The sequence below is a fragment of the Vigna unguiculata genome, chromosome 3 (genome assembly GCF_037176805.1).
Source record: "Vigna unguiculata cultivar grain cowpea cultivar isolate G323 ecotype 2 chromosome 3, ASM3717680v1, whole genome shotgun sequence".
Lineage (NCBI taxonomy): Eukaryota > Viridiplantae > Streptophyta > Magnoliopsida > Fabales > Fabaceae > Vigna > Vigna unguiculata.
This window is the reverse complement of record NC_140794.1, coordinates 46489582-46514428: the sequence shown is the minus strand read 5'-3', so window position 1 is coordinate 46514428 and position 24847 is coordinate 46489582. Positions and strand designations below refer to the sequence as shown.

General features: G+C 33.0%; 4 protein-coding genes across 4 annotated transcripts; 1 reads left to right on the top strand and 3 right to left on the bottom strand.

Moving 5' to 3' along the window:
• Nucleotides 1–1704: 1704 nt before the first annotated feature.
• On the bottom strand, nt 1705–5399 carry LOC114175336 (aspartyl protease family protein 1). Its single transcript, XM_028060116.2, has 10 exons — nt 4826–5399; nt 4211–4358; nt 3567–3802; nt 3248–3472; nt 3006–3141; nt 2838–2911; nt 2653–2752; nt 2485–2542; nt 2209–2280; nt 1705–2103 (listed from the first exon to the last, which is right to left on the bottom strand). The coding sequence occupies exons 1-10, from the start codon at nt 5338–5340 to the stop codon at nt 1871–1873; spliced, it is 1797 nt and encodes a 598-aa protein (XP_027915917.2). The 5' UTR covers nt 5341–5399; the 3' UTR covers nt 1705–1870.
• A 3877-nt stretch (nt 5400–9276) lies between these two features.
• LOC146887909 (uncharacterized) lies at nt 9277–10867 on the bottom strand. Its single transcript, XM_085670593.1, has 3 exons — nt 10549–10867; nt 10323–10374; nt 9277–10220 (listed from the first exon to the last, which is right to left on the bottom strand). The coding sequence occupies exons 1-3, from the start codon at nt 10758–10760 to the stop codon at nt 10032–10034; spliced, it is 453 nt and encodes a 150-aa protein (XP_085526719.1). The 5' UTR covers nt 10761–10867; the 3' UTR covers nt 9277–10031.
• Nucleotides 10868–14440: 3573 nt separating this feature from the next.
• Nucleotides 14441–17368, bottom strand: LOC114177989 (early-responsive to dehydration stress protein (ERD4)). Its single transcript, XM_028063633.2, has one exon. The coding sequence runs from the start codon at nt 17123–17125 to the stop codon at nt 14717–14719; it is 2409 nt and encodes an 802-aa protein (XP_027919434.1). The 5' UTR covers nt 17126–17368; the 3' UTR covers nt 14441–14716.
• Nucleotides 17369–18671: 1303 nt separating this feature from the next.
• Nucleotides 18672–24560, top strand: LOC114176618 (putative protein phosphatase 2C 46). Its single transcript, XM_085670936.1, has 5 exons — nt 18672–18993; nt 19101–19635; nt 20099–20466; nt 23338–23574; nt 24006–24560. Exons 2-5 carry the CDS (start codon nt 19323–19325, stop codon nt 24264–24266), a joined length of 1179 nt encoding a protein of 392 aa, XP_085527062.1. The 5' UTR covers nt 18672–18993; nt 19101–19322; the 3' UTR covers nt 24267–24560.
• The last annotated feature ends 287 nt before the right edge of the window (nt 24561–24847 follow it).

The following is a 24847-nucleotide window of genomic DNA, read 5'->3' as shown; positions in this document are numbered from 1 at the left end:
ATGAAATTAAATAATTATTAGATGAATTAAAAATATTAAAATCTAACAATATTTTAATATATATATATAAATATATAAATATTAAAAATAATAATAATTATATATATATTATTCATTTTTTAAAATATTTTAATTATTGTCAATTATTATACATATTTATAGATATTAATAATATTATATATATATATATATATATATATATATATATATATATATATATATATCAGTAAATATATTATTAATCATAATATAAATTTTTAATAATTAATATATTATTTATTATTATTAATTTATTATATATAAATATAAAATATAAGAAGGGTATAAAAGTAAAATGCTTATAAATCATTTCAAATCTTTGTAAAATAGAGTGAATGAGATTTCAGAATTAATTTGCAAATTCGTTGTAGCTTTTCCTTTGAAATCATGTAATGTGAACATGACATCATGACATTTTTTTATATCCATCTTTGTAAATCATTGCATCTTTACCGTCTGTTCAAGTGAACAAACTCTTAGGGATGTCAATGGGGCAGGTAGGGTATGAGTAGTAGTTCTCCCGTACCTTATTCGATGGAAAAATATTCGTCCAATACCCGTATCCATATATGTGCGAGTATTCATTATGCGGGTACCCACATATTTTTTTAATATCTACGGATATCCACGGGTACCCACCGCAGGTATTTACAAAAGAAAAATTTAATGTTTAGCAACATAGTTTAACCATAAATTCAAATAAAAATACAATGCATAACATTCATAAATTTCAAACAAAGTACAAATAACCCATTTAAATATTTAAATAGTGTTGAATGATAGTTTATAAAGAAATAAAGATTTTTTAACACCAATTTTTTAATTTTTTAATTTTAAATTAGAGTGGGTACGAATACTATGATATCCGTACCCGCTCTGTTAACATGCAGGTATAAAAAATACCCGTCGTATGTGGGTATCCATTTACAATATCAATTTCCTACCCGTTACAGATTTTATCTACAGATACATATAGGTACAAATTTTTTTGACATCTCTACTCATATTCATTCATCCACTCTCCCTCACATTGACTCCCTAATCCCTAATTCAAACACCACCTAAGAGACTATTGTCTATTTTTTGTATTTCTCTCTCAAAAATATTGCAAAAGGAACATTGAAAACCAGTTTCGACAATTAAATCAGTGAAACACTTTTACTTTGATAACCAAGTTAAGGCCTATTCTTAACAAAAACATTTTAATTAGTTATGGTTCTATAGCCGTGCACATAGAAATGCATTCAATGATTGTTGATGTTTGTCATTGTACTCTTTCATTATTTGAGAATAAAAAAGGATTTACTTCTAAAAATGTTATAATTAGTACAATTAGCAAAAGATTTACTTTTTGAGGCCCATTCAAAATACACGCATGGAAAAATATAGTGAAATCAAAGGTTAAAAACAGTGATGGAGACGGATCACAGGTTCGGTAGAATTAAAGTAATGAGGATTAGGTGTTCTGTCCCAGCTTGCGGATCAGAAACATGCTCTCGTGGATTGATGTTGAAATAAAACCATCTACTTTACACGCCATCACAATTGTTTCTTGCTGGATGGACTCAAATGTTTCAATAAAATAAATTCATAAACTTATGGGTGCTAGCTAAACTATGAAAGTATATATATGTTCTTCTCCTTGGATAAGTAAGAGAATAACAATTGGGAAGAGAAAATATAATGCAAATGGCATTTACTGATTTACAATGTGGTTTTATATCGTGAGAGTAAAATTCATACATAAATTCTTCGTGACTGGACTATATTAACATACTCTTATATCAACACGTAGGATCAAAAACTACCACCGGCCCATACAAATGAATGATTACGGAATATAAACAAAACAGAACACAAGAAATCCCAGGAAAGTTGGAAGTGAAGTATGCGTATAATGTGAAGATGGTGATGATGCAGTTGAGCTATGATAGTTGTTGTATTTGGACTTTCTGGATGAATCCGTGGCAGGGTAGTGACCAAGCCCAGCAGCGACAGCAGGAGGTACATCTGCATGTGAGTGTGGTCTTATAGGGATGGCATTGCGATCCTCCATGTCATAACCTGTTAAGGGCTCAAAGTGTGAAAATTTGTTTCTTAGGCATTAAAGTATGGCTACAAAATTTAGCATAGAGGAATGGTAAGCACGAGATGAAAATAAACACTGACAATCAAATTTCTTCCATCCCAATACGAGTTTTTCTCGGTCAAATACCACACGGTAGCCAGTCATGAAGTTTTCTGCAATAAACATCAGAAGCTAAGGTGTAAACAATCATTATGATCATTTAGAATCATGGGCTGGAAAATGAACATATAAAGAATGCATGCATCACTGGATTTTTTTAAGAAAAAAAGGAAGTAATGGTGCACTGACAGTAGACACCAAATTGTTACCAAGACGCGTTCATATTTAGTTTGATTCAGAAAGTAGAAGAGACTTACGTCCAATGATATTTAGTTCGGAACTTTTGACAACTGCTAGACAATATACAAGTTCGCTCTGTAAAATGGCAAGGGAAGGAACATCATGTTAGTTATACGTATATATCCTCAAAGATAACACAATTGTTGTATACTTATTTTGAAGAACAATCCAGCAAGAACTAACACCTGAGTGGAGATAATAATTATTGGATCATAAACAGCAAAATGGCTTCCACCTCCCATAGTTAAACTTACACTAGGAATCAGGCTAGTGTTTGCATCAGGACTGTCCATCATAAGAAAGAATACTTAGAGCTTGAAAGAAAAACTAAAATAAATAATATTAAATAATATTCCAATAGTTTTATAACCTCATGTCATAGCAATATTCAAAAGGGATTCTTGAATCTGATGGACGCCGCCTGTCTTGTACTTGGGAATGAAACTGCAATATAGAAACTATGGTAAGTTTTGTCCATGAGGAACATCTAGCTGAATGTAAGGATATTTTATACCGTTTTAGTACTTCAAGTACTTACACTCTCAGTAAGTCTCGTATAAGTTGGAGCAACCAAATATGTGAAAGAGGTCCCAGAATCAAAGAGGGCTGTGAATTCCACATCAATTAGAGTTGTTCCTACACGGACTTGAGTGACTGTGACGTTATAGGTAGGGCTGCAAGATGTATCCGAGCATAGGAGATGTAAGCCATCTTTGCATTCAATTAATGTTACTTTAATTTCATACAATCAGAGGCAAGTAACAGGGAATTACCACTTACTGTGATGGATTCAGATTAAATGGTGTCTCGTCTTGATCAAAACTTCCCTTGTCCCCAAAACTTATCCTTCCAATGCCATCACTCCCAAAACACATGGAAAATGAATCTGCTGTAAATCCTTCCCTAGATAACATGCTAGGAACTGATATTTTCTCCATACCTAGCCCAAACAAACCGTTGGGAGCAGCAACATCTAAGAACGACCCACTCTGAATTTGTCCGCATCTGCAACACATGTAATGCATCATCATCATTAAAAATTACTCAGATAAGTGTAACATTGACTAGTTTTGGTAATTTAACAATGAAGGATACTAACCCAAATATGACATTTGCCTCAACAAGGTCATGGTGATTATCTTCTTTTGTCAAATGCAGAACGTCTTCCACTAGTATTCCTGATGTAGACGTTTCAGCAGAGACATAAGAGACCATGTAGGGGCAGTTGCTGAATGTCCCGGGGCATTGGCTGCGGTGCGTGCACAGACTGTTGTTACAAGTAACCTTCTTGCTAGTTGAAGATCCATTAGGATTGTATATTTGAAGGTCAAAATCCTGCAACAACAACGTTTTTAATAGAGAAACAAAGCAGGTGACAGAACACAAGACTTGCATATCTAGAACGTAATAACCATCTTCCTCATATTAGAAAGCTAGCACTTAAAATGTTTTTTCACTCGAGGAATAAAAAAGGGAAAAAGAAAGGCAGAAATGTCATTTACTGGGGTGGATCACATGAGAACCTCACTAAATACATTGTGGCCCAGGTAATTGAATGGGACCTACATACATTTTTTCTAATAATAAAATCATTTATTCAATGCAATGTTAAAAGAAGTATTCTTCTTGCAACACGCCCTTAAACAAACTATAGCCAATTAGAGAAAAACCCTATAATCAACAACAATATACTATAGGTACAACTTCATTTCGGTCACAAAAAACAAGGAAAAGAAAACGTACCGAAGCAAAGGCCGAAGCAAAGGCTGGGCTATCAGTAGCAGCACATCTTGTGCAATCACAGGGTACCCAGAACAGGTCACTTCCGGTATCAAGCGCCACCATGAACTTCACTCCCGGTGTCCCTATTTCAACTGTCGTATAATGCAAACTGTATGAATCTCCAGAAGAAAAAGAAAAAGTTAAAGAAAACCAGGAACCAATCTCCAAGAAAAAACATTACAGACAAAAATTCGTAACATCGCCGAAATCATTAACAATGAATGGTCAAACTAAAAAATTATTCACATCTAAATAACAACTTCTTCTTTCTGAACATGGCGACTCTCCTTCAAAATTCAAACCTTAAGCCATTGTCCTTTCATTAAACTGATAACTAAATTATTCTAAAGAAATAATTAATCGATTTAAATTAAAAGAAGCCTCTAATTTTCAACTATTCATACACAAATTTTCACATTATCAACGAATTAAAAACGGTTTTAACATAATTATTAAGAAAATTCTATCTTCCTATCATTTTATGGTTAGAGAACAGGTTGTATTTAAATTAAATTCTTGAAAAATAAAGCTTTAAATAATAATGACAAAAGAAGAGTGAAAGAGAAGAAAAGGTACAATCCAAGGGAGCTGATGCGGAAGGTGGAGTTGCCATCGGAGAAAGCGAGGCCGGCGTCGATTTGAGAGAGTTTGCGGCCGCGGAGGAAGCGGTCGCGGTCGGCCAACTCAGCGTAGTACTCGACGGTGCCCTTTTCGGGCGGAGGGGGGATTCCGGCGGCGGCGTGGGACCACTTCCTGACGGGCTCGGAGTGGCGGTGGTGCATAGTGAACGTGTAGACGTGGTCGTGGCACTGGCAAAACTCCCAGAGGGAGATAAAGGTGACAACAACGACGAAAACGAAAGAGAGCATTTTCCCGTTTGGCTCCTCTACGCTAACCCTCTCCCGAGAAACCCCGCATTGCTCGGTGGAGCCTAGGGTTTGGCGTGGCGGAACAAGAGAAGATCTTGGCGTGACGTGACCGAGATCTTGGATCGAAACAGTGTCGTTTTTGGTCACTGTGATGATGTCTGTGTATGGAGTGGGTGAGTGAGTGAGTGAGCTACCTTTATAATATGAAAATGCCAGGGCCATGTGAGTGGGTCCCACCACCGCGCTTTCATTTTTTAACGCTTCCAGCTCTCCAATGGCGGCTCCTCTGTTCGTTGTTTCTGTAAATATACACCATGGCAAGCTTCAACTTCTAAAACAATACACTTATTATGAATTTTATGGATATGGGTTTTTGAAAATGGAAGAGATTTTTTTTTATGTAACTTTTTTTCAGTTTTAAAAATCCCATCTTGTTCATGGAATTTCGGTTAAAACAGAGTTTCTGTATATTTATGTTTGTCCTTTATAGTGTATTTATTTTGAACTATCTGAGAAGAAAGAATGATCTAGGAGAGGGGACGGATGAAACGTCTTTCATGGATAAGAAGATGAAATAAACTTAATTTATAAAGTTTTGAAGATCACATTCGTAACTAATTATATATTATATATTATTTTTTATCTTTAATTGATACGTGTACAGGACTAATGTACGATCTAATATTAACTGGATAGCAGATGAAACTAGACAAATTTTGTTAAGATAGATTTATTTCATGACTTTGATACTTTAAATCTAATTCAATCCTATAAATAGAGATATATACATCTCAAGATGAGACTAAATATTAATGGATGATCGGATAAAAATCCGATAATGGGTGGGTGGCACGATTTGATCCAACAGACAACAAATTTCGTTAGGATAGACTTTTTAACTCATGAGTGTGATACCATATAAATATTTGGTAGGGATCGAAAAAGGATGATGATAATTTGACTGACTTTTAACCCACTACTTCAATCACCCTTAGACTATCACATTAGATCACATCACTAAAAAAAAATCAAAGTAGATAATTGAAAGATGATTGTAGTGGTGGGTTAAAAATGGATAAAAAAAAAGTGGGTCAAAATATCATTATCTATCGAAAAACATGCAAGCCTGACCAATTTCGGCCCCACCCACTTTTAGCTCATTGAAAATAGGTCAGGACGGGTCAACCTCTCCTAACCATATTAGTGTTTGGTAGGGATCGAAAAAGGATGATGATAATTTGACTAAACTTTTAACCCACTACTTCAATCACTCTTAAATAATTACATCACATCACTAAAAGAAATATCAAAGTAGATAATTAAAGGATGATTGAAGTGGTGGGTTAAAAATAGAAAAAAAAAGTAGATCAAAATATCATTATCCATCGAAAAACATGCAAGCCTGACCAATTTTGGCCCCACCCGCTTTTAGTCCATTGAAAATATGTTAGGACGAGTCAACCCGTTTGAACAATACGAGCCATAAAGCACAACCTATCTCGTCTCTTGACGAATTGACACGCTAACGAGCTAACTTATATGGCACGTCTTTTTTAAAAAAAGAATGTGTTTTTTTTCACTACTTGTGCAATTAACATTGTCTAACATCACAAAATGATATGATTGATAGTTCAATAGCAGTGACTGCAAGACATAAAACATCTACATAATGAAATGAATGTGTTCAACATAAAAAATGTGTTCAAGAGTTTATAAACCACTACACACAATTTATACATGGAATAATAAAACATCTATTGGACATATGTTGCAACTTCAATAACAACAACTGCAACATTGCTTGGTAAAGTAGTTCAACTGCAACAGTCGAAGAATTCAATAGCAACATCTTCCACCTAAACAAAAATGTTTTGTCACATTAATATCTACCAAAACACCTATTAACAATTTTAGCTCCAGCAAAAAAAACAACATTACAGTAAATTGGACATAATGAACTTTTCCAGTTTAGGACAAATTACAATGAGCTCTAATATCAAAATAATACATTAGGCATAATAAACTTTTTCAACCTTTTTGTTCCAGCAAATACATGACATAATAATACACTGAACATAATACATTAGACAATAATACGCTGAACTAACCAATGTCAATCTTCATCATTTTCAGAATCATTAGAGGGCATCCTTGAAACAAGTCCCCTCCACTCTTCTATATTTGTCATTTTCTTCATCATCTTCAAAGAAATTAAATTAAAGAAAAAAGTAGGATATAATTTTTTTTTATGAAAATTAAAAAAAAAATGACATCTATAATAGACAATTTATTATCACCAAAACTATGCTTCCAACTAGAAGTACAAATAATTGTCTCCACATTTGTTGACAAAAGACGATTTCTATACTTATTAAGAATCTTATAACCATTGTTGAATGTTGATTCATGAGATTGTAGTAAATAGGATGCTTAACAGGTCCCTAACAATCAGGACAAGATTTTAAAAACGTTGATTGTCACTCTTCTACCATTCAAGAACATCCATAGGTTCTAAGAAATGAATATTCAATGTAGGCTCGTCCAAATATATATCAAGTTAATTCTTTTCCATTTTAGTTGCTAGTTGAAGTTTACAATTTTATAATTCCTAACATGATAAACAAAAGTAAATAACATACATATAAGAGCAATAATAATTAATAAATTAAAACAAAGTAAATAACTTACATCTAATAGGCTTGACTTCACAAAAGATAAGAATAAGAGATTACTCTGCTTACACTTTAGAGTTGAAGATGAATTCTTTAATTTGTCATGGACATCTTTTTCAATAAGTTTGCTAATTAAATCATCCATTATTTTAATGATGTTCCTATTACACAAAACCAAATCTGAAACATTGGAACTACACTATAATGTAAATGGAAAGTTCAAATTATAATGGTAATATACAAATGCAGTTCAAACTATAATATACACTTTAGTTCAATATGATAATATTATACACTGCAGCTCATTTCAAACTTCCAATTTCATAATACTTTAAGTTCAAACACCACAAAGCACCAAACCAAATTAGCATATGCTTTGTTTCGTTGCGCTTCCTTCCGTTCAGTTGGGGGAGATGAAATGACTGAGAGAAGAGTTTCTCGCTGTCGTGGGTCACGCTGGTGCCTTCTTCCACCACCACTGTTGCGCATCCTTCTCTTCAGTTGAAGGAAAATGAGATGAGTGAATCGTGATTGAGAGATGAGTGATGAGTGAGTAAGAGAAAGACTAATGATGCATATCTTTTTTTTTAATTCTTCCAAACCCAGACGGGCCAACCCACTTTCTCTATCACTTACGGGTTATAAGTCAACTCGTAACCAACCAGTCCTGCAAGTCAACGAACTGATGGGCCAAACGAATTTGATTGGTATTGGTTAACAAGTTCAATATCCTGACCTAACTCACATTTTTTCTGATAGGTTGGGAAACTAACTCGTCAGACCTAACTCATTGTGTTATCCCTAATGTTTAAAAACTATTGAAATGAGAAATCAAATAAGTACACTGCATCAAAGAAATATATATCAATAAACTCATTTATAATAAAATTCTTAAAAAAACATAAGAACAGCATAAAAATACAAAAGAAAATAACAATTTTATCATAACTAGATAATGTCATCTCTGATTTACGTATCCAATCACAAGAGAATAATTATTTAAAGTATATAATTTATTCATGATAAAAATGGTTATGGAGAAACAATTCTCAATAATCATTAACGAATAATCATCAACGAAGGATAATTTTGAAATCTTAATATATATATATATATATATATAATTATCTGATTCTTATATAAAATATACTCATCGATACAATAATTATTACATTAGTATAGATTATAAAAATAATAAAATAAAGAATAATAATAATAATTTTTATTAAAAAATAATTGAATATCTTACGACTTTTGTTTGTTAAATTTTTTTTATATACATCAATAAAATTATTTACAAACTTTTATAATTTTCACTATTTTTTTATAATTTTTTTATCGTCATTTTCTTAATTTAAATAATCTTATTTTCATTTTATTTCAATTTTTTTATTTTCTCAAATTCATTCCTAAAAAAAACATTAATACTTGCAAACATAATATAAAAGGATATATTAAAAATTTAATAAAACAATAGCAACTTACAAAATAATACTCCTAATAAAACCTACCTAAATCTATGTGTATGGTGTATTTAACTAAATCACCAGATTGCCATGATGGCTTACACAACAAGATTTGTTATTTACATTACTTCTCTTCTCTTAGACTATATAATAATTGTTTCAATCTTTTGATGAGATAGATACTAGATCAATACGACATGAGGTATTATCTATTTGAAGAGTTTGAAGTTCCATCATGATTTTATTTTGGAAAATAATTTATTAATAGTTAAATTTTGAAAACTTTCTTTTATAATTTGAGGTGATATTTTCTAAGTGATTTTTCACTTTTTTATTTTTTATATTTCAAAACTATTTAGAAGATGTCACCTCAAGTTGTAAGAAAAAATTGTCAAAATTTAGTTGTCAAAATATCATTGTCCATTTGTCTTAGGATACTTTGGATATGATAATTGACTCTAAAAATATTTATCTCAAAAGATATGAGCCCAGAACATGTCTCATACTACTTATAAGTCAAGGTAAAGGATAATTTAAATATCCTTTCCTTCCTTATCTTTTGAAACATGTTGTGGAACCTCAAGTCTCAAAGTGAATAATACCTCAAACCTGATAATTTTGAAACAATAACTATTTACATATTCAACATTAAGAACATGTACTTAGAGTCTAATTATCCTTACCTACATCATTCCGTTAAAAGTTACTTCTACACTATGAAAATTTGTGTAAAACCTTATCTCCCATGGCTACTTTTCTTCCCATCTTTTGTGATTCACATGGGGGAAGCAGAGATGAAACCAAATTTATCCGAGAGTTTGGTTCGTGCTAATGGTGAAACAACTTCAACTTGGTGAAGAAACTGCACATCATGAACCAATGGATTTTCTGTTCTGCGTGGAGGAGAGCCAGAATAACAACATGGCAAGCATCCATTGCATAGGAATTCCCTTGCATCTGGATTCTGCATTAACAACATTCACTAACCACCATCATAACGCTGTATATGTGATCTAATTTTTCACACCAATCACTTATTTTTCCATTGATTTTAGAAAATCCAAACCTTTTCGGAGATCATATCGAGAACTTCGCTTCCATTATTGATATTTGAATGACTGGTGAGAAGAATAACAGATCAAAAGAAAAACAAAACGAAGGAAAAATCAGCATCAAATTATTCATGCCATATGTGTCAATCTACATGTAGAGAAAGAGAGAATAATATGTTGTAAAGAAAACATTAAATAACGTGTTGTTGGTATTCTTTTTATCATGAAAGTGAATCAAACCTGTGTTTATTACACTTAATTGGCTTGAGGAATTCAGGTATGGAAGGTGAGACCTTTCTGGGCTTTGGACAAAGGGGTTGTGATTCAACCCTTTTTCTTTGTGTGCCTAAATCAGCAAGGTTGCTTTTCACTGGTTGATGATGATGATGCATGTTCTTACCTAAGTGATGAAGAACAATGGAAGTTAGAAGTGAAAGAAAAGAGCAAATCATGACCTGTGACTCGCTATTCAACCTATTTATCCTCTTGTTGAATTGGTTATAGTGAGAGTATCAGTTACATCGAAAGTATAGCCACACATTTCAGAGAGAAAGTTCCATGTCACAAATAAGAGACGAGTGGAGCCATAATAGAATGAATTCAGATTCAAAACATGCTCAAGTATGAAGAAATTTGCACTTGTTTGGTTCTTAGTGAATATAGCATCATTCTTTGACTATGACATTTATTTGCAACATCATACTTAAAACCATTCATTTTCTCTCATAAATTACTAAAATGCATATATATATATATGAGAAAACTGTAAACTCTTGAATTGTACTAAAATAAATACAATATATATATATATATATATATATATATATATATTGTATTTATTTTAGTACAATTCAAGAGTTTACAGTTTTCTCATATAGGGTAGACATGTATCACTTAGCATGTTTATGCATTTAATGTAACTAGTTATATTTTCATTATAACTATTTTTTTATTTCATTAATAAATGTCTAGTTTGTATAGAAATAATTAGTGGCTTAAACAAAAGTTAACAATCAAAACATTTAAATGCAACCTTCCTTTTTCAATCACAAATTAAATTATTAAACGCGTTTTAATTAGTATTTGGCATGTGTCGTACAAAATAAATTTTAGTTTCGTATAACTATAGTTTATGATAAATAAATATTTTTTAGTCTATGAATTATATTTTTAATTTATAGTAAATAGTTTATATTATTATACAAATTTTTTTAACTTAATGATAATTTCTTAAAAATTATTAGTTTAGAATAAATATGAGACATAGAGCTTGAAAGAGAAAACAGTTAAAAAATATGTTTATAAATAGAGATAAAAGAAATATTAGAAACAAATTTTTAGGATAATGGTTGGGTATTTGAAAGTGTGGAGCAGGTCATTGTCTGTATCGAATCGTGTATTTTTATTTGTAATGCAGGAGGTTAAGATTGCTTTAGGCTTATAATAGTCCTTAAATTTATTTTAACTAAACAATAAATACATCTTTAACTTAATTAATACAATTTATTAACATTTACAACTAAATAAAAAGTAATATGACATTAAAACTAACAAATGCATTTAAAAAATCTTGGATATTATGGAAGGAAAATTATATTATGACTCTCATTATGATTCTTATTTTTTTGATTTTCATTTTTTATTTTTTGATCTGACTTAGTATGAGTAATTGATATTTTTATAGTAAAAGACCGTAGTATATTAATTAGACCTATACTAAACCACATCAAAGATTAAGGATTAAAGGATGAAAATACAAAAAATAAGAGTCAAAATATCATTGTTCATTATCAAATAATCAATGTGTAGAAGAATAGAAGAATGTCCCTTAATAAAAAGGAAAGTAACTCATAAAAATGTCCCCGTTTAATAATTAAGATTCATACTTATAATACAATATTGAATTCAAATTTACGAAATGCAGAACTCATTTACAATGAATTTGTAATTTCATTTTAACTTGACTTAAATAAAAGGGAAAAGTAAAAATTCATATTAAGCTTTAATAACCTTTGTATTTTATTAGAATTAAATTGAAATATTTAATTATATGTAATATGAAGTTCAGTGGAGTTGTTGTATAAAGTTAAGTAAAAAAAAAACGAAAAGTTGCCATACACATTGTTAAATTACTATAGTTGAATTTAAAAAGTTTAATTATGATTTCAATCTTATAAATTTTAGAACTTTCAATTTTTTCTCTATTAAATTTTTGTGGTAAATTCATAAAATTTCAAATTTTTTTAATTGAGTACCTACTGGTATATTTTTTTTCTATTATCAATCTGACGTGACAATTTACATTATCACTCTGCTTAAATATCATTGCATAATGTATCATTGTAAACTAGAAGATTTTTTAAGGATTTGTTGTTGTATTTACCTAACATTATAAATTTATAAAATATAAACCTAAAATTTTTTGAAATATAAATTATAAATTTATAAGATTATAAAAATTGTAAAAATATAAATTTATAAAATAATAAAATCATAAATTTTGAAAATCATAAAATTATAAATTTTGAAAATCATAAAATTATATATTTTATATTTTATATTTCATAATTTTATAATTTTATAATTTATATATTTTTAATTTTTTAATTTTGTATTTTATAAATTTATAATTTTTATTAGCTTTAAGAATAATTTTAGGTAAATACAACGGTAAATCCTTGAGAGAGATCCTCAACATTATGGTAGGTTGCAATGATGTATTATGTGACGATTTTTAATCGGAGTAGAAGATAACTATCACAGTCACATGGGTAACAAAAAGATCTCTAATTGCAGGGCCTCAAGTGAAAAGTTTAGAATTTTATAGGACTTGATAGACCACAACAATTTAATAGGGACACAACTAAAAGTTACCAAATTTATTATGCATCCAAAACATAATTAAGCCTTGAATTTAATTTTGAAATGATTTTTCCCTTTATAATTTAGAATTATACCATATTTATTCTAAAGGGTAAAATAGTAATAAAATACCTTTATTTATTAAAAGAAAAATTTTAATTTATTATACCCATCACACCATACACAAACTTTTATCTCAAATATACTTAAATTACACAATATATCCCTTGATCTAAACAATAATACAATCATTTCTCTGACTCTTCAAATCAACTCCCTAATCCAAATACATCATAATGTAGTGTTTGGATTCGAAAGAGTATAGTTAATGTGAAAAGAAAAGTGAATCATAATATTGTGTTTGGATTCGAAAGGGTACCGTTGATGTGTGAAAAGAAAAGTGAATGTCAACATTGTTTAGATAAACTAATTTAGAGTGCTAATTTAGAGTGATTTGTAAGCGTTGATTTGTGAATAACCCTTCTAAAAAATCACATGAAAAATACGAAGAAATGAAGAGAAACTCAGACACAAAAATAGTCATTTAACCCTTTAGTTGTGAACCATGAAATCTATAAATAAATTTTCGAATGAAAGTTAAAAATTAAAAAGAAAGTCCATAATAAATTTTGAAAATAAACCGAATTGATTCACTCCCCTCACAAAATCAACTATCAACTATTATTTACACCAAATCGATTTAATTATATAAATAGAAAAATGAATCGATTCGATAAATATAAATATAAATATGTGACCTGGGTAAAAAAATATAACTATTTATAGATATATTGTTATAGACAATAATAATATATGAAAAAAAAATAATAGTAACTTTTGTCAATACTAATTTAAACACAGTTAAACTGCTAAACTTTGATTATTTTTTATGCGAACATTCAATTACCAATCGGTTTTGAAAACTTGGATAGTTCTCTATTGTGCTCATAGAAAATATTGGACGAATTAGGAAAAAATGATACACAAAAAACCCGTTAATTCAATATAAAAAAGAACGTAACAGTAAACAATGTGAATGAGTCTGTTATCTAAATTATACCAAGCTATTAAAAATACTTCATAAAAAATGAGGCATTATTTGGCTTTCGCTTTCATTTTGTTAGCAAGTAGGCGTTGGTAATGGGACCAGAACCACTTGCCCTAACCAACATGACATTCCCATAAAATTTCCTATTATTTTGGAGACCTACTTTCTAAAAATGGTATCATATCACAAACTCAAATTTGCAGAAACTAGAAAGCTACTAACTTCACAAAAAAAATATGGTACATTCCAGATATTAACATCCAGGCCAAGCTTTGGAATTAGGCAAGAAGTGGTAGGAGAAGAATGAAGAGTGATCAATGAGTGTTACAACAAATTATGAACAGCAGTTACCAGAAACCTCTTCCCATTTCTTCCTATCCATGCGTGCCCTTTGTCCCCATCCCTCACCACTATTTTTTTTTTTTTTCTAAGTTACGTACCGGTTTGGGAAGAGAGACATCTTTATATGACATGAAGCAATGCATATCAAAGTCCGAGTTACCTTTGGGAGGTATCCCAATCAAACCTGGGCTGTGAATATACCTCATAATCAATGGGCCTACTATCAACAACGTGGTCAACTGTTTGAATGCCCTCCAAAAGTGTTGGTTGTATACTATCATTACTTGAAGGCAGTAATTTATACATGACTAATAACCCAAGAGTGAAGATAGCTTGCAACTTTGTGGAGTCCCCTCGAGCTGAGAAGAATAGGAGCATGGCAAGTAGGAATAGATCAACACAGAAACGCATGATGCATATTACAGTATCCATTAATCTACCATCATTGCCGGCAGGGAAGCCACGAACTCGATAGACAAACAGAAAATTGTACTTGTCAACCACATATCTATACCCAAAATATACAGCACCAACAGGGACCACAAGGGGATTAAATGAGCAATATACCAGAGTCAGGGCAAAAATTGTCAAATTAAAGGCATAATACTGTGCAAAATCAAATGTCTGTTTGGGAGCAGGTGAGCTTCCAGTAATTGGATAAACAAAAAGATCTTGTCCCTCAACATTATCCCCATTGGCAATGTCATAAGCATTGTCGTGCATTAGTGGTCTCTGAAGACTACTATCTATGTCCTGATGTTCTAACGGGTATTCTTCACTTTGTTCTGGCACCAATTGAAGCATGTCATTCTTCCGAAACTTCTGAAGGTTTCTTTTAATCCAAGGAATGGGTGCCAACAGATCATAAGAAATCCCCAAGAAAGTGCTTGTAATCAGAAATGCAAGCGAGGAAAGGCATGACTTGGACAGAAAAGATGCACTCATATACTGCTCGATCCTCTTGCAGTCTTCTCCATCCAAATAGCAACGACCCATCTTCAAGATGGTACTCTCTAACGACGATTCCACCAAACCCCTCAAGAGAATGAGATTCACAAGGAAGAAGCAAACCATCTTCAACAGTGCAGCCCTTTGTTCCCCAGACACTGTCAAATGCCGTTCAAACTTCGAGAGATACGAAAGAGCAGAAGGGATCACTATGTACATGCTAACAAATATGATCACGTTGGGTAAAAACTGAAATATAATACTTGCTAGCCAGCTAGAGCTTTGCACCCAAGCCAACCACAGCTGCGCATTATCCATAGCTTCAGCATTGATAATCCTCCCAGCACTCTTAGCAGCAGTGATCACCGCTAGGGGTGAGCTGAAGAACAAAAGCATTAACAACAAACAGGTGTTCACAAACACCCGCCGCAACTTCAGCGACATCCTCGGCGTCCCCATGTTCTTCCAGTAAATGTCAGTGGCCAAGGGTGCCCTCTCAACCTTCCACTGGTTCCGCCGCAACCGCAATTCCATAACAGAAAAGAACTTTCCAATTCTCCTCCTCTTCTCATTCTGAAAATCCTGAACAGCCTTATTAGCAGTATACACATCCCTGAACATAACAAACGCAACACCAGCACCAGGAGCACGCCCTTCTTTATAATCAGCCAACTCACTCTCCAACTCAGCCCTCAGCTCCTGCAACTTTCTCAACCTCTCCTCATCACTATAACCAAACCTCCCCATAAAATCAACACAAAAACCCTTCAACCATTTCCAACAACAAACCATCGAACCCCACAATCCGGTTTCGGAAACACCACCGTCACGCTCATCGTCCGGCAAAAGCCGAGAGTCCATCCTGGCCACCAGCCACGAAATCTCATCCCTCACACGCAACAATTCATTGGCTAAATCATCTAAAGCACACAAGTCCATTGGGGCAATAACCTTATAAACCTTCCCCGGATACCTATACTGAAAATACTCGTGCAACACTACCCTGTCAGCGGCTATAATTTTCGGCAAACCCTGAACCATAATAGTGAATATTGCAGTGGAATTCGAGGTAGGATCACTCAAATTACCGTATCCGTCCCTGAACCTCGTAATCCTCAACCGCTCCTCGGTGGCCGAAATCCCGAAGTGAACCAAAAACACCACGACAACGGCGAAAAGGAAGTGAATCCAGAGAAGAGAGGAGCCCTTCTCTATGTTCGTGATCGTGGTTCTGGAGAAGCCGTCGTCGATGACGGCGGTGCCAGCGGAGAGGTTGAGCGGGAGGAGGACGGTGACAGCGAGCACAGCGAGAGAGAGGAGGAGGGCGCAGCTGCCGCCCTCGATGAGAAGGAACTGCGCGGCGTCAGCGCCGCAGTGGCGGGCGATTTCGCGGCCGGTGGCGTGCCAGACGGCGAGGAGCTTGGAGGCGAGGGCGGCGGGCCCCGGTATGCGGCGGTGGTCGCTGCGTAGCTTGACGAAGAGGAAGATCAGGAGGCAGCACGCGGAGCCGATCGCTGAGATGTTTAGGAGGTAGTCGATGTTGCCGTACCAGGTGCCGAAAGGGTCGCCGTCATCGCCGGAGGATGACGGCGGCAGAGGGAGGGGGTCTCCTCCCATCGGAAATCAGAGTTCGAGGAATCTAAATTCGGTAGGGTTTTGCTGGGAAATGAGTATAATTGAGAATGGATTATCTTGGTGTTGCGCTTAAGGAAGGGATCGAATGGAGAGTGCTTAAAGCTTTGGGTTTGGTCAGGGTTAGGGTTCAGAGGAAAATTGACGGGAAACAAGAGAAGGAAACGGGAAGAAGATGGCCACGCATGAAACTTTCCGTTTTCTTCACTATTTTTACTTTATGATCTTCTGTTTTTGTTGTTTATAATGTTAGATCCACCTTACAAGAGGATACGCAATTTTTTATTATTGGTTAAATCATCATATTTTCTTTTATCTTTTAGAACTGATTTGTGTTAGTTTTATTTTATCTTTTTTAAAAAGTTTAATTTAATTTTGAAATATTCTCATCACACGTATGAAATTTTTTCTCTACATTTTTTTATATAACATTGACTTATTTATTATTAAAATTTATTATATGTTTTCTTTATTAATATGTATATTTGTTTTATAAAAATCCATGTTTATGAAAGACAATAAGAATTCATATACACATTTAAAGATACTTTACTTAACAAAAAAGTTAATTACGTCACTACGCTTCATAACCTAATTCCTGATTCCCAGGAATCACATTTACTAGATGAATATGAAAAGATAATAGGTACTTTTTTCTTTTTCTCACTAAAAATCTCTTCACTCAAAGATCACTTTATAATATAATAGATCCTAAATGAATATGAAAATATTCTCTGGTTCTAATTTATTTTAAATTCAAATTAAAAAATCTTTTTGACGGTCACGAAAGAAAATTTTGTATATTAAATAATTCACATGTAATTATAATATTTTATTATTAGCATCTCTTATACAACTCTCTATATATATATATATATGATATGTATAAAAGTTATCAAAGAAATAAATACAAAAAATATTCTACGGCTTAGTTTTTCTAGATCACATTTATTAATATTTTGATGAGACATATGTCTTTATTCCAACAACAGAACCGTCCCACACTTTCATCTAGTTTATAACATTTTCTACTATTATTTAATGTATTTAATAATTAACAAACTTTTTATTGTAATTTATAACATTTATTGACACGTCATTTAAAATATATTTTTAAAACGTCAGCTTCTATTTTTTTTTTTGTTATTTTGTGTTATAAAATTTGTTAATTTTCTCCTTGATTTTTTTAAAATAAAGTAAGCAATGTATTTATTTGATTTCTTTTCTTTCACCAATTCCATTTTCTTATATTATACTATTTAATCTAATTATCATATTATTTATTAATTAAGTGATATATGATAATTGGTGAAGAAATAAATATTGATTGTTTGTAGCAGTGAGATTTGAATATGGTGTATTTGCAAAGGTAAAAGTCAGCATAAACTTAATGATGTGATTAATTAGTTTTTGGTGATGATGGGTAATTAAACTGGCTTAAAGAAAAAGCAGAAGTAAATGAAAAAAATGGGGAGAAATTGACGGGTGTGTAATATTCACAAAATTCAGGGAGAGTTAGTTGGTGTGGATTACCCTTTTTCTTCGGTGTGTGTCGAGAAAGAGCAGAGTAGATAATAGAAGAAAGAAAGAAAAGGAAAGTGTTTTGAGTTTGAGGTCACTCATCATCCTTCACTCACTCCCACCACCGATCACTCATCATTAAGCCCTTTTCCCCTTTCAATTATCCCAACCTTTCTCCTTTCTCTATCCTCTATTCTACATCATCACCACCCCAAACCAGAAAACGCGTCAACTCACCACAAAACCCTATCACCACACACTTCGCTTTCTTCGATCTGTAGATCTATCGTTCTTGCATCACATAACCGTTCCTCTCTTCGCTCTGTAACCTAGTACTGCTCTTTCCGACAACTCTATGCTCTTCTTTTATTTTTTTATTTCTTTATTCACTTCTTTCTTCTTTATTGCTCACTTATGTTTCTTGTATTTGTGTTTCCAGGGGGTTCCTGTGAAATTCAGCGGTTGAATTTCTCGGATTTTGATGTTTGGGTTTGAAATTCAGTGGTAGCCATAGCATAGATATATTATTATTGTTGTTGTTATTTGTTATTTTTAATATTATTTATATAACATAGGTGAGGCAGGGTTTGTGGGGGGTGGGATTGGAGCATCCGTTTGTGGATGTGAAGGAATTGGAGGTTGTTTTGGGGTGAAATGAGGGATGCTATCAAGGTTGATGGACTTTCTGACTGCCTGCTGGCGGCGAAGATCCTCCGACGGCAAGGGTTCCGAGGTTACGGGGCGGAAGGACGGGCTGCTGTGGTACAAGGATGCCGGGCAGCACTTGTTTGGTGAATACTCAATGGCTGTTGTTCAGGCCAACAACTTGCTTGAGGATCAGAGCCAGATTGAGTCTGGTCCTCTTAGCTTGCTTGAGACTGGCCCTTATGGTACCTTTGTTGGTGTGTATGATGGCCACGGTGGACCTGAGACATCGCGCTTCGTTTGTGATCATCTTTTCCAACATCTTAAACGTAATGGTTTTTAGTTTTTATGCTCACTCTCCATTTTTTAGTCAGATTCACAGGTGCTCAACGCCGTTGAATGTGTATCTCATCAGATTGTTGGATATAGCAGATAGAATGTAGTTAAAGTGGTGATGTTGATGGCCCCATAAATTGATGTGATACATTTTCAATAGCATGAAGCAAGAATATTGTCTTGCTCTCGGAGCATCTATGAATTTCTGTTTGGACAAAACTTAGATAAAATGTTCTGTTGGTGGTGTTCTTGTTTTTCTCCAAATAGAATTAGAGGTTCACCTTGATAATATGCGTAATAAAAGTTTGCACTAAAAGGATTATGCAAATTTCGGAGGTGAAAATCTAATTTTAATTGGAGAACAGTAAAAGTGTGTATAAGTTTTGTCCTTTCAGTTCAAGTCATTACTCAATGTTGCTTGTGAACATTTGTGTTGACCTGTGCATATTTTTTAAGGATTTGCGTCCGAGCAGAAGTCCATGTCAGTGGAGGTTATTCGGAAGGCATACCAAGCCACCGAAGAAGGTTTTTTGTCAGTGGTTACCAAACAGTGGCCTATGAATCCCCAAATTGCTGCGGTGGGATCTTGTTGTTTGGTTGGTGTGATTTGTGGTGGTATCCTCTACATTGCTAACCTTGGTGATTCCCGTGCTGTGCTTGGGCGGGTTGTCAGAGCGACTGGGGAAGTTTTGGCCATCCAGCTTTCGTCTGAGCATAATGTGGGCATAGAATCTGTGAGACAGGAGATGCATTCTTTGCATCCTGATGACTCAAAAATTGTGGTTCTAAAGCACAACGTATGGCGGGTGAAGGGTCTCATACAGGTAAGTTTCACATGTGAATCTTGGTGATTAGTTTATTTTTATTTTTATTTTTATTTTATAAAACAAGGCAATTAAAAATTTAATTGCCTGCGGTCTATTAAAAAACTGATGTGACTTATTAATAATTGCCTGCAGTTTATTTAATTGCCTGCGGTTTATTTCCCAAATTCTTCCATCCTTTTGTTTTTTAAATGAAAATTTAATTTATTGTCTGCGGTCTATTAAAAAACTGATGTGACTTATTAATAATACATTGCATTTTTCCTGTACCTTTTTAGATATGCATATCTAAATTGTGTCATCTGTGATTATGATGACTCTTTGTAAGTTTTTGGATTATGCAATATGTAGACTGACTCTTCACAGTTGGTCCTATTGCATAGGCTTTGCTGTCCTGTGTACGAGTTATGGTCTCATTTTTTAATAACATTTTAAGTCATTTTTCTTTGTTTTTTTAAAATGCATTTTTAATTTACAGATGAGATTGAAAAGTTGATTTACCTAAAGGCAATACCCTAAATCATGTAATAACTGGAAAAATAGATTTTAATCTTTGGGTATAAGCATATCCTTTCATTAGTTAAATTATTTTTATTGAGGTATAAGCACTAATAATATATTTTCCTCTATGCGAATGAATCTATTTTTACTAGATTAGTTAGGATATTAAATTATTTATAAATTAAAGGTACGAGTAGTTTTTTTTTTTTCCTTTTTTGCTAGGACTTAAAAATGTTCTTGAAATTTTAACCAATTAAATGAGAGGTTGAAGTAATATGCTTTGTTTTAATCATAGTTTATATGGTAGCCATGTGCAGCCCATTCACTGGTATGAAGAATTGTCATAGTATTACAGTAGCTAAGAAATGAAAGCATCACCTATGATCTTCTTTTGGTAGAAATATTGCCTGTACACTTATATGTGTGTGTGTCTATATATATATATATATATATATATATATATATAGTATGTTACAATATATATTGTGTTACTGAGTTTTGTTATATTAGTATGTTCTTGGCAGGGCTTGTGCTACACGAACACTTCACTTAGGCTAGTAATATAATTAGGGATTGTTGATTCTCCCCGACCCCCTAATAAATTAATGCTACAAAACTTTAAAAAATCATCAAAATTTTGATAGAATTCTGCCAGTTTAAAAAAAAAAATCAATTTTATGGTTGTTGGATAAGATAAAGCAGGAGGGACCACTAACCTATCATGTCATATGAATATCAATTGGATATATACTTTTTTGTCTCTTCTTTTATATCAAACGAACCCCCTGTAATTTCAACTTGGTGTTAGAGTTCTATCATCCTCCTTGACCTGATATCATCACTATTCTGCTGCTGCCTGCTGTGTAGCTAGATTTGAAACAAGATTTCAACCCTTTTTTCAAATTCTTGCAAACGTTTTCGTTAAAAAATAAGCATTGTCTATATTAAGATCTAGTAGCCTTCAACAGCTCTCCTATAACAGCTCTCCTATCTAATATGTAATTACGCAATGAATGAATTTTCAATTCTATTGGTTGCAGTAATTTTAAGATGAGATGGGATAAAAGTAAGAATATACACTAGTTCACACTAATTTTCAATGTTCACAAAAAGAAACAATGACATCCAAATCTCTTGAGCTCTACGAGATGAGTTGATAACCCTCTTTGTAGAAGCTTGCTACGAGAACCTTGAGACACCCTATCTTGATAATTACAAAACCTTCAAAGATAAAAGCAAAAATTTAAGGTCAACTTCTGCTGATTTCTTGAATTTGTAACTGATAAGATTTAGCTACACGAGTTGGTGTTGATGACTTATTTATCTTGAGATGAAAGACTCCACAACACAATGATTACTAACTTGTTGATTCTGTAAACAAAAAAATTATCTCTCAAGTTTTGTCCTGAGTATCCTTGAAAAAAATTGTCTTGAAGTGAAGTCATGTCCTAAAAGGTAAATAAGATTATTTCAAATATTAATCAATTACTTTTCTGATTTAATCGATTATTAATCATTAAATTATTTCTCTCCTATTCTAGGTTTTTAACAAGGACAATTTAATGAATTGATATTAAGTTTAATCGATTGAAACAAAATAAGATACTTGATTTAATATCTTAAAACTCAATTTAATTATTTAAACGAATCTTCTTAGCTTTTCGAAATGATAAAGAACAGATTAACATACTAAGACACAAAATGTGCTTGGTTCTGTTTAGGTGTTAAGAAGCTGTGATCACACTTCCAATTAATATTTCTATCATGGGCAATTTATGACTAAACAAGATTGATCATCAAACCAACTCGTACTACAACAAATAGAAAACTAAACTAAGCCCAGGAATTTATCCTCATTGCATGTGTTGATCCATCAAATACTTGTCCACAAGTCTTGAATCAACACAAGTCTGACCTAGGAACACATTGGAAATATCCGTGAACAGAATAATCTCATTGCATAAAGTTGTGGAGAATGTAGTTATTGCTAAAATTCTAGAATCATACTGCAGTGCAATAAACAAAAATATAGCAAGTGAACGTTTCAAAAATACTTTTTATTTTTTTCTGTAGAAAAAAAACTATCAACCTTCGAAATCTCTACAATAAATAAGCAGACGAAAGGCTGCCTATTTTAGGGAATTCCGTGCAGTGTACAAACAGCTTACACCAAAGCTGCCCACCTGATCATGCAATTAAAATGCTACTTGTTTTCCTTTTCCTTTATAAAATTAAGCTACTTGATCTTGTAAGAGATTTCTGGAAAATGTGTTTGCGTATTTTCTTCTTATAATGAGAAGAGCTAGACCAAACATTACCATATACTTATCATGTGTAATACAACTTAGTTATGAAATTTTTATGTTGCAGATTTCTAGATCCATTGGCGATGTATACCTAAAAAAGGCTGAATTCAACAAGGAACCACTGTATGCCAAGTTTCGTGTACGGGATGGTTTTAAGAGGCCAATTTTGAGCTCCGACCCATCAATTTCTGTTCATGAACTTCAATCGCATGATCAATTTCTCATATTTGCTTCTGATGGTCTTTGGGAACACCTTAGCAATCAAGATGCCGTTGATATAGTTCAAAACAACCCACACAATGTAAGATAAATGTACAATATGGTCGTTTCTATTTTGTTTTATGTTTTCATTCCTTAGTTACTGTGATTTTGTCCAGTCATAACTTACATGCCCCTAATTATTTCATTAAGTTTCAAATAGTTGATTCATGTACTCTGTTGGAGCATTTAGTGCTTGATTTTCTTACCATGGTTTCCATGCACTATTATGTCATCGCTGTTTTCATTTAGATTACGATCATGCCAACTTGCTCTCATGTAAATGCTACTGCTTGCAGTCTTGGATTTTAAAATCGATAGGATGCATTTTGTATATGAACAAAAGCTGCGACTTAAATTACTTACAATGCACAATTTTGAATGAAAGAGGATATCTTAAGAGATTCAAACACTTGATAGTAGAACCAAAGATTGAAAGATAGATGCTGGCATTACCTGGTTTATGTTTTGCAGGGAATTGCTCGAAGGCTCATCAAAGTTGCTTTGCAGGAAGCAGCTAAAAAGAGAGAAATGAGGTACTCTGATTTGAAAAAAATTGATCGTGGTGTCCGCAGGCATTTCCACGATGACATCACAGTTGTAGTTGTATTTCTTGACTCCAATCTTGTCAGCAGAGCCAGCTCAGTAAGAGGTCCTCCTTTATCGGTGAGAGGAGGTGGTGTTCCCCTTCCTTCTAGAACTTTGGCTCCCTGTGCTGCACCGATGGAAACTTAGTTCAGGTTGATGAAGCTGGCTGTATGATCTGTTATGCTTGTATGTAGTGTTGTATCCTTAGCAGACATTGAGCTCTGGTAACCACCAGATTGTATATCCAATTTAACAGAGATTGAAAAAACTTTCGCTCATTTAGTACAATGTAACAAGTGACTTGGGGTATGTAGCTTGCGTGAGTAAAGCATCATGGAAGTAGAGTACCAAAGCCAAAGGTAACCTTCAATATTTGATCATTAAGAGGCAATCATGTTGCATCTCATATTTTTCTCATCCAATGGGGAGTGATTTCTGTAAGTTGTTCGTGCACTCCTTTGAATGCATAGTTAGTTTATCGCACTCAATGGGAAAACTAAATAAGTATCCAAAGTTCATATTGCTTGTTATCCTTATTTCTTTTGGGTTATGTCTGATACAAAAAGGATGGTGAATATGGATTTTGGATCTAGTTCTAGGTACGGAAGTGATGACTATGCTATCTTTGCAATTTTATATTCAAGTATCAAATGTTTCTGTAACATTATGTTTGTGTATCTTTTATTTTTCATAATTTATAATGTTTTCTTATTGTGATTTTCTATTAT

Bases quoted from the DNA above. Each gene is read 5' to 3' on its own strand.
- LOC146887909 (XM_085670593.1), bottom strand. From the start codon at position 10,760: ATGATTTGCTCTTTTCTTTCACTTCTAACTTCCATTGTTCTTCATCAC. The intron at 10,375-10,548 runs GTTTGATTCACT...TCTTCTCACCAG, and splicing joins ATTAAGTGTAATAAACACAG to TCATTCAAATATCAATAATG. The intron at 10,221-10,322 runs GTTTGGATTTTC...TTGTTAATGCAG, and splicing joins TCGATATGATCTCCGAAAAG to AATCCAGATGCAAGGGAATT.
- LOC114176618 (XM_085670936.1), top strand. From the start codon at position 19,323: ATGCTATCAAGGTTGATGGACTTTCTGACTGCCTGCTGGCGGCGAAGA. The intron at 19,636-20,098 runs GTAATGGTTTTT...ATATTTTTTAAG, and splicing joins TCTTTTCCAACATCTTAAAC to GATTTGCGTCCGAGCAGAAG. The intron at 20,467-23,337 runs GTAAGTTTCACA...TTTATGTTGCAG, and splicing joins GGGTGAAGGGTCTCATACAG to ATTTCTAGATCCATTGGCGA.
- LOC114175336 (XM_028060116.2), bottom strand. From the start codon at position 5,340: ATGGCCCTGGCATTTTCATATTATAAAGGTAGCTCACTCACTCACTCA. The intron at 3,803-4,210 runs GTACGTTTTCTT...TTGTTGTTGCAG, and splicing joins TTGCTTCGGCCTTTGCTTCG to GATTTTGACCTTCAAATATA. The intron at 2,543-2,652 runs GTGTTAGTTCTT...GCCATTTTACAG, and splicing joins TAATTATTATCTCCACTCAG to AGCGAACTTGTATATTGTCT.
- LOC114177989 (XM_028063633.2), bottom strand. From the start codon at position 17,125: ATGGGAGGAGACCCCCTCCCTCTGCCGCCGTCATCCTCCGGCGATGAC.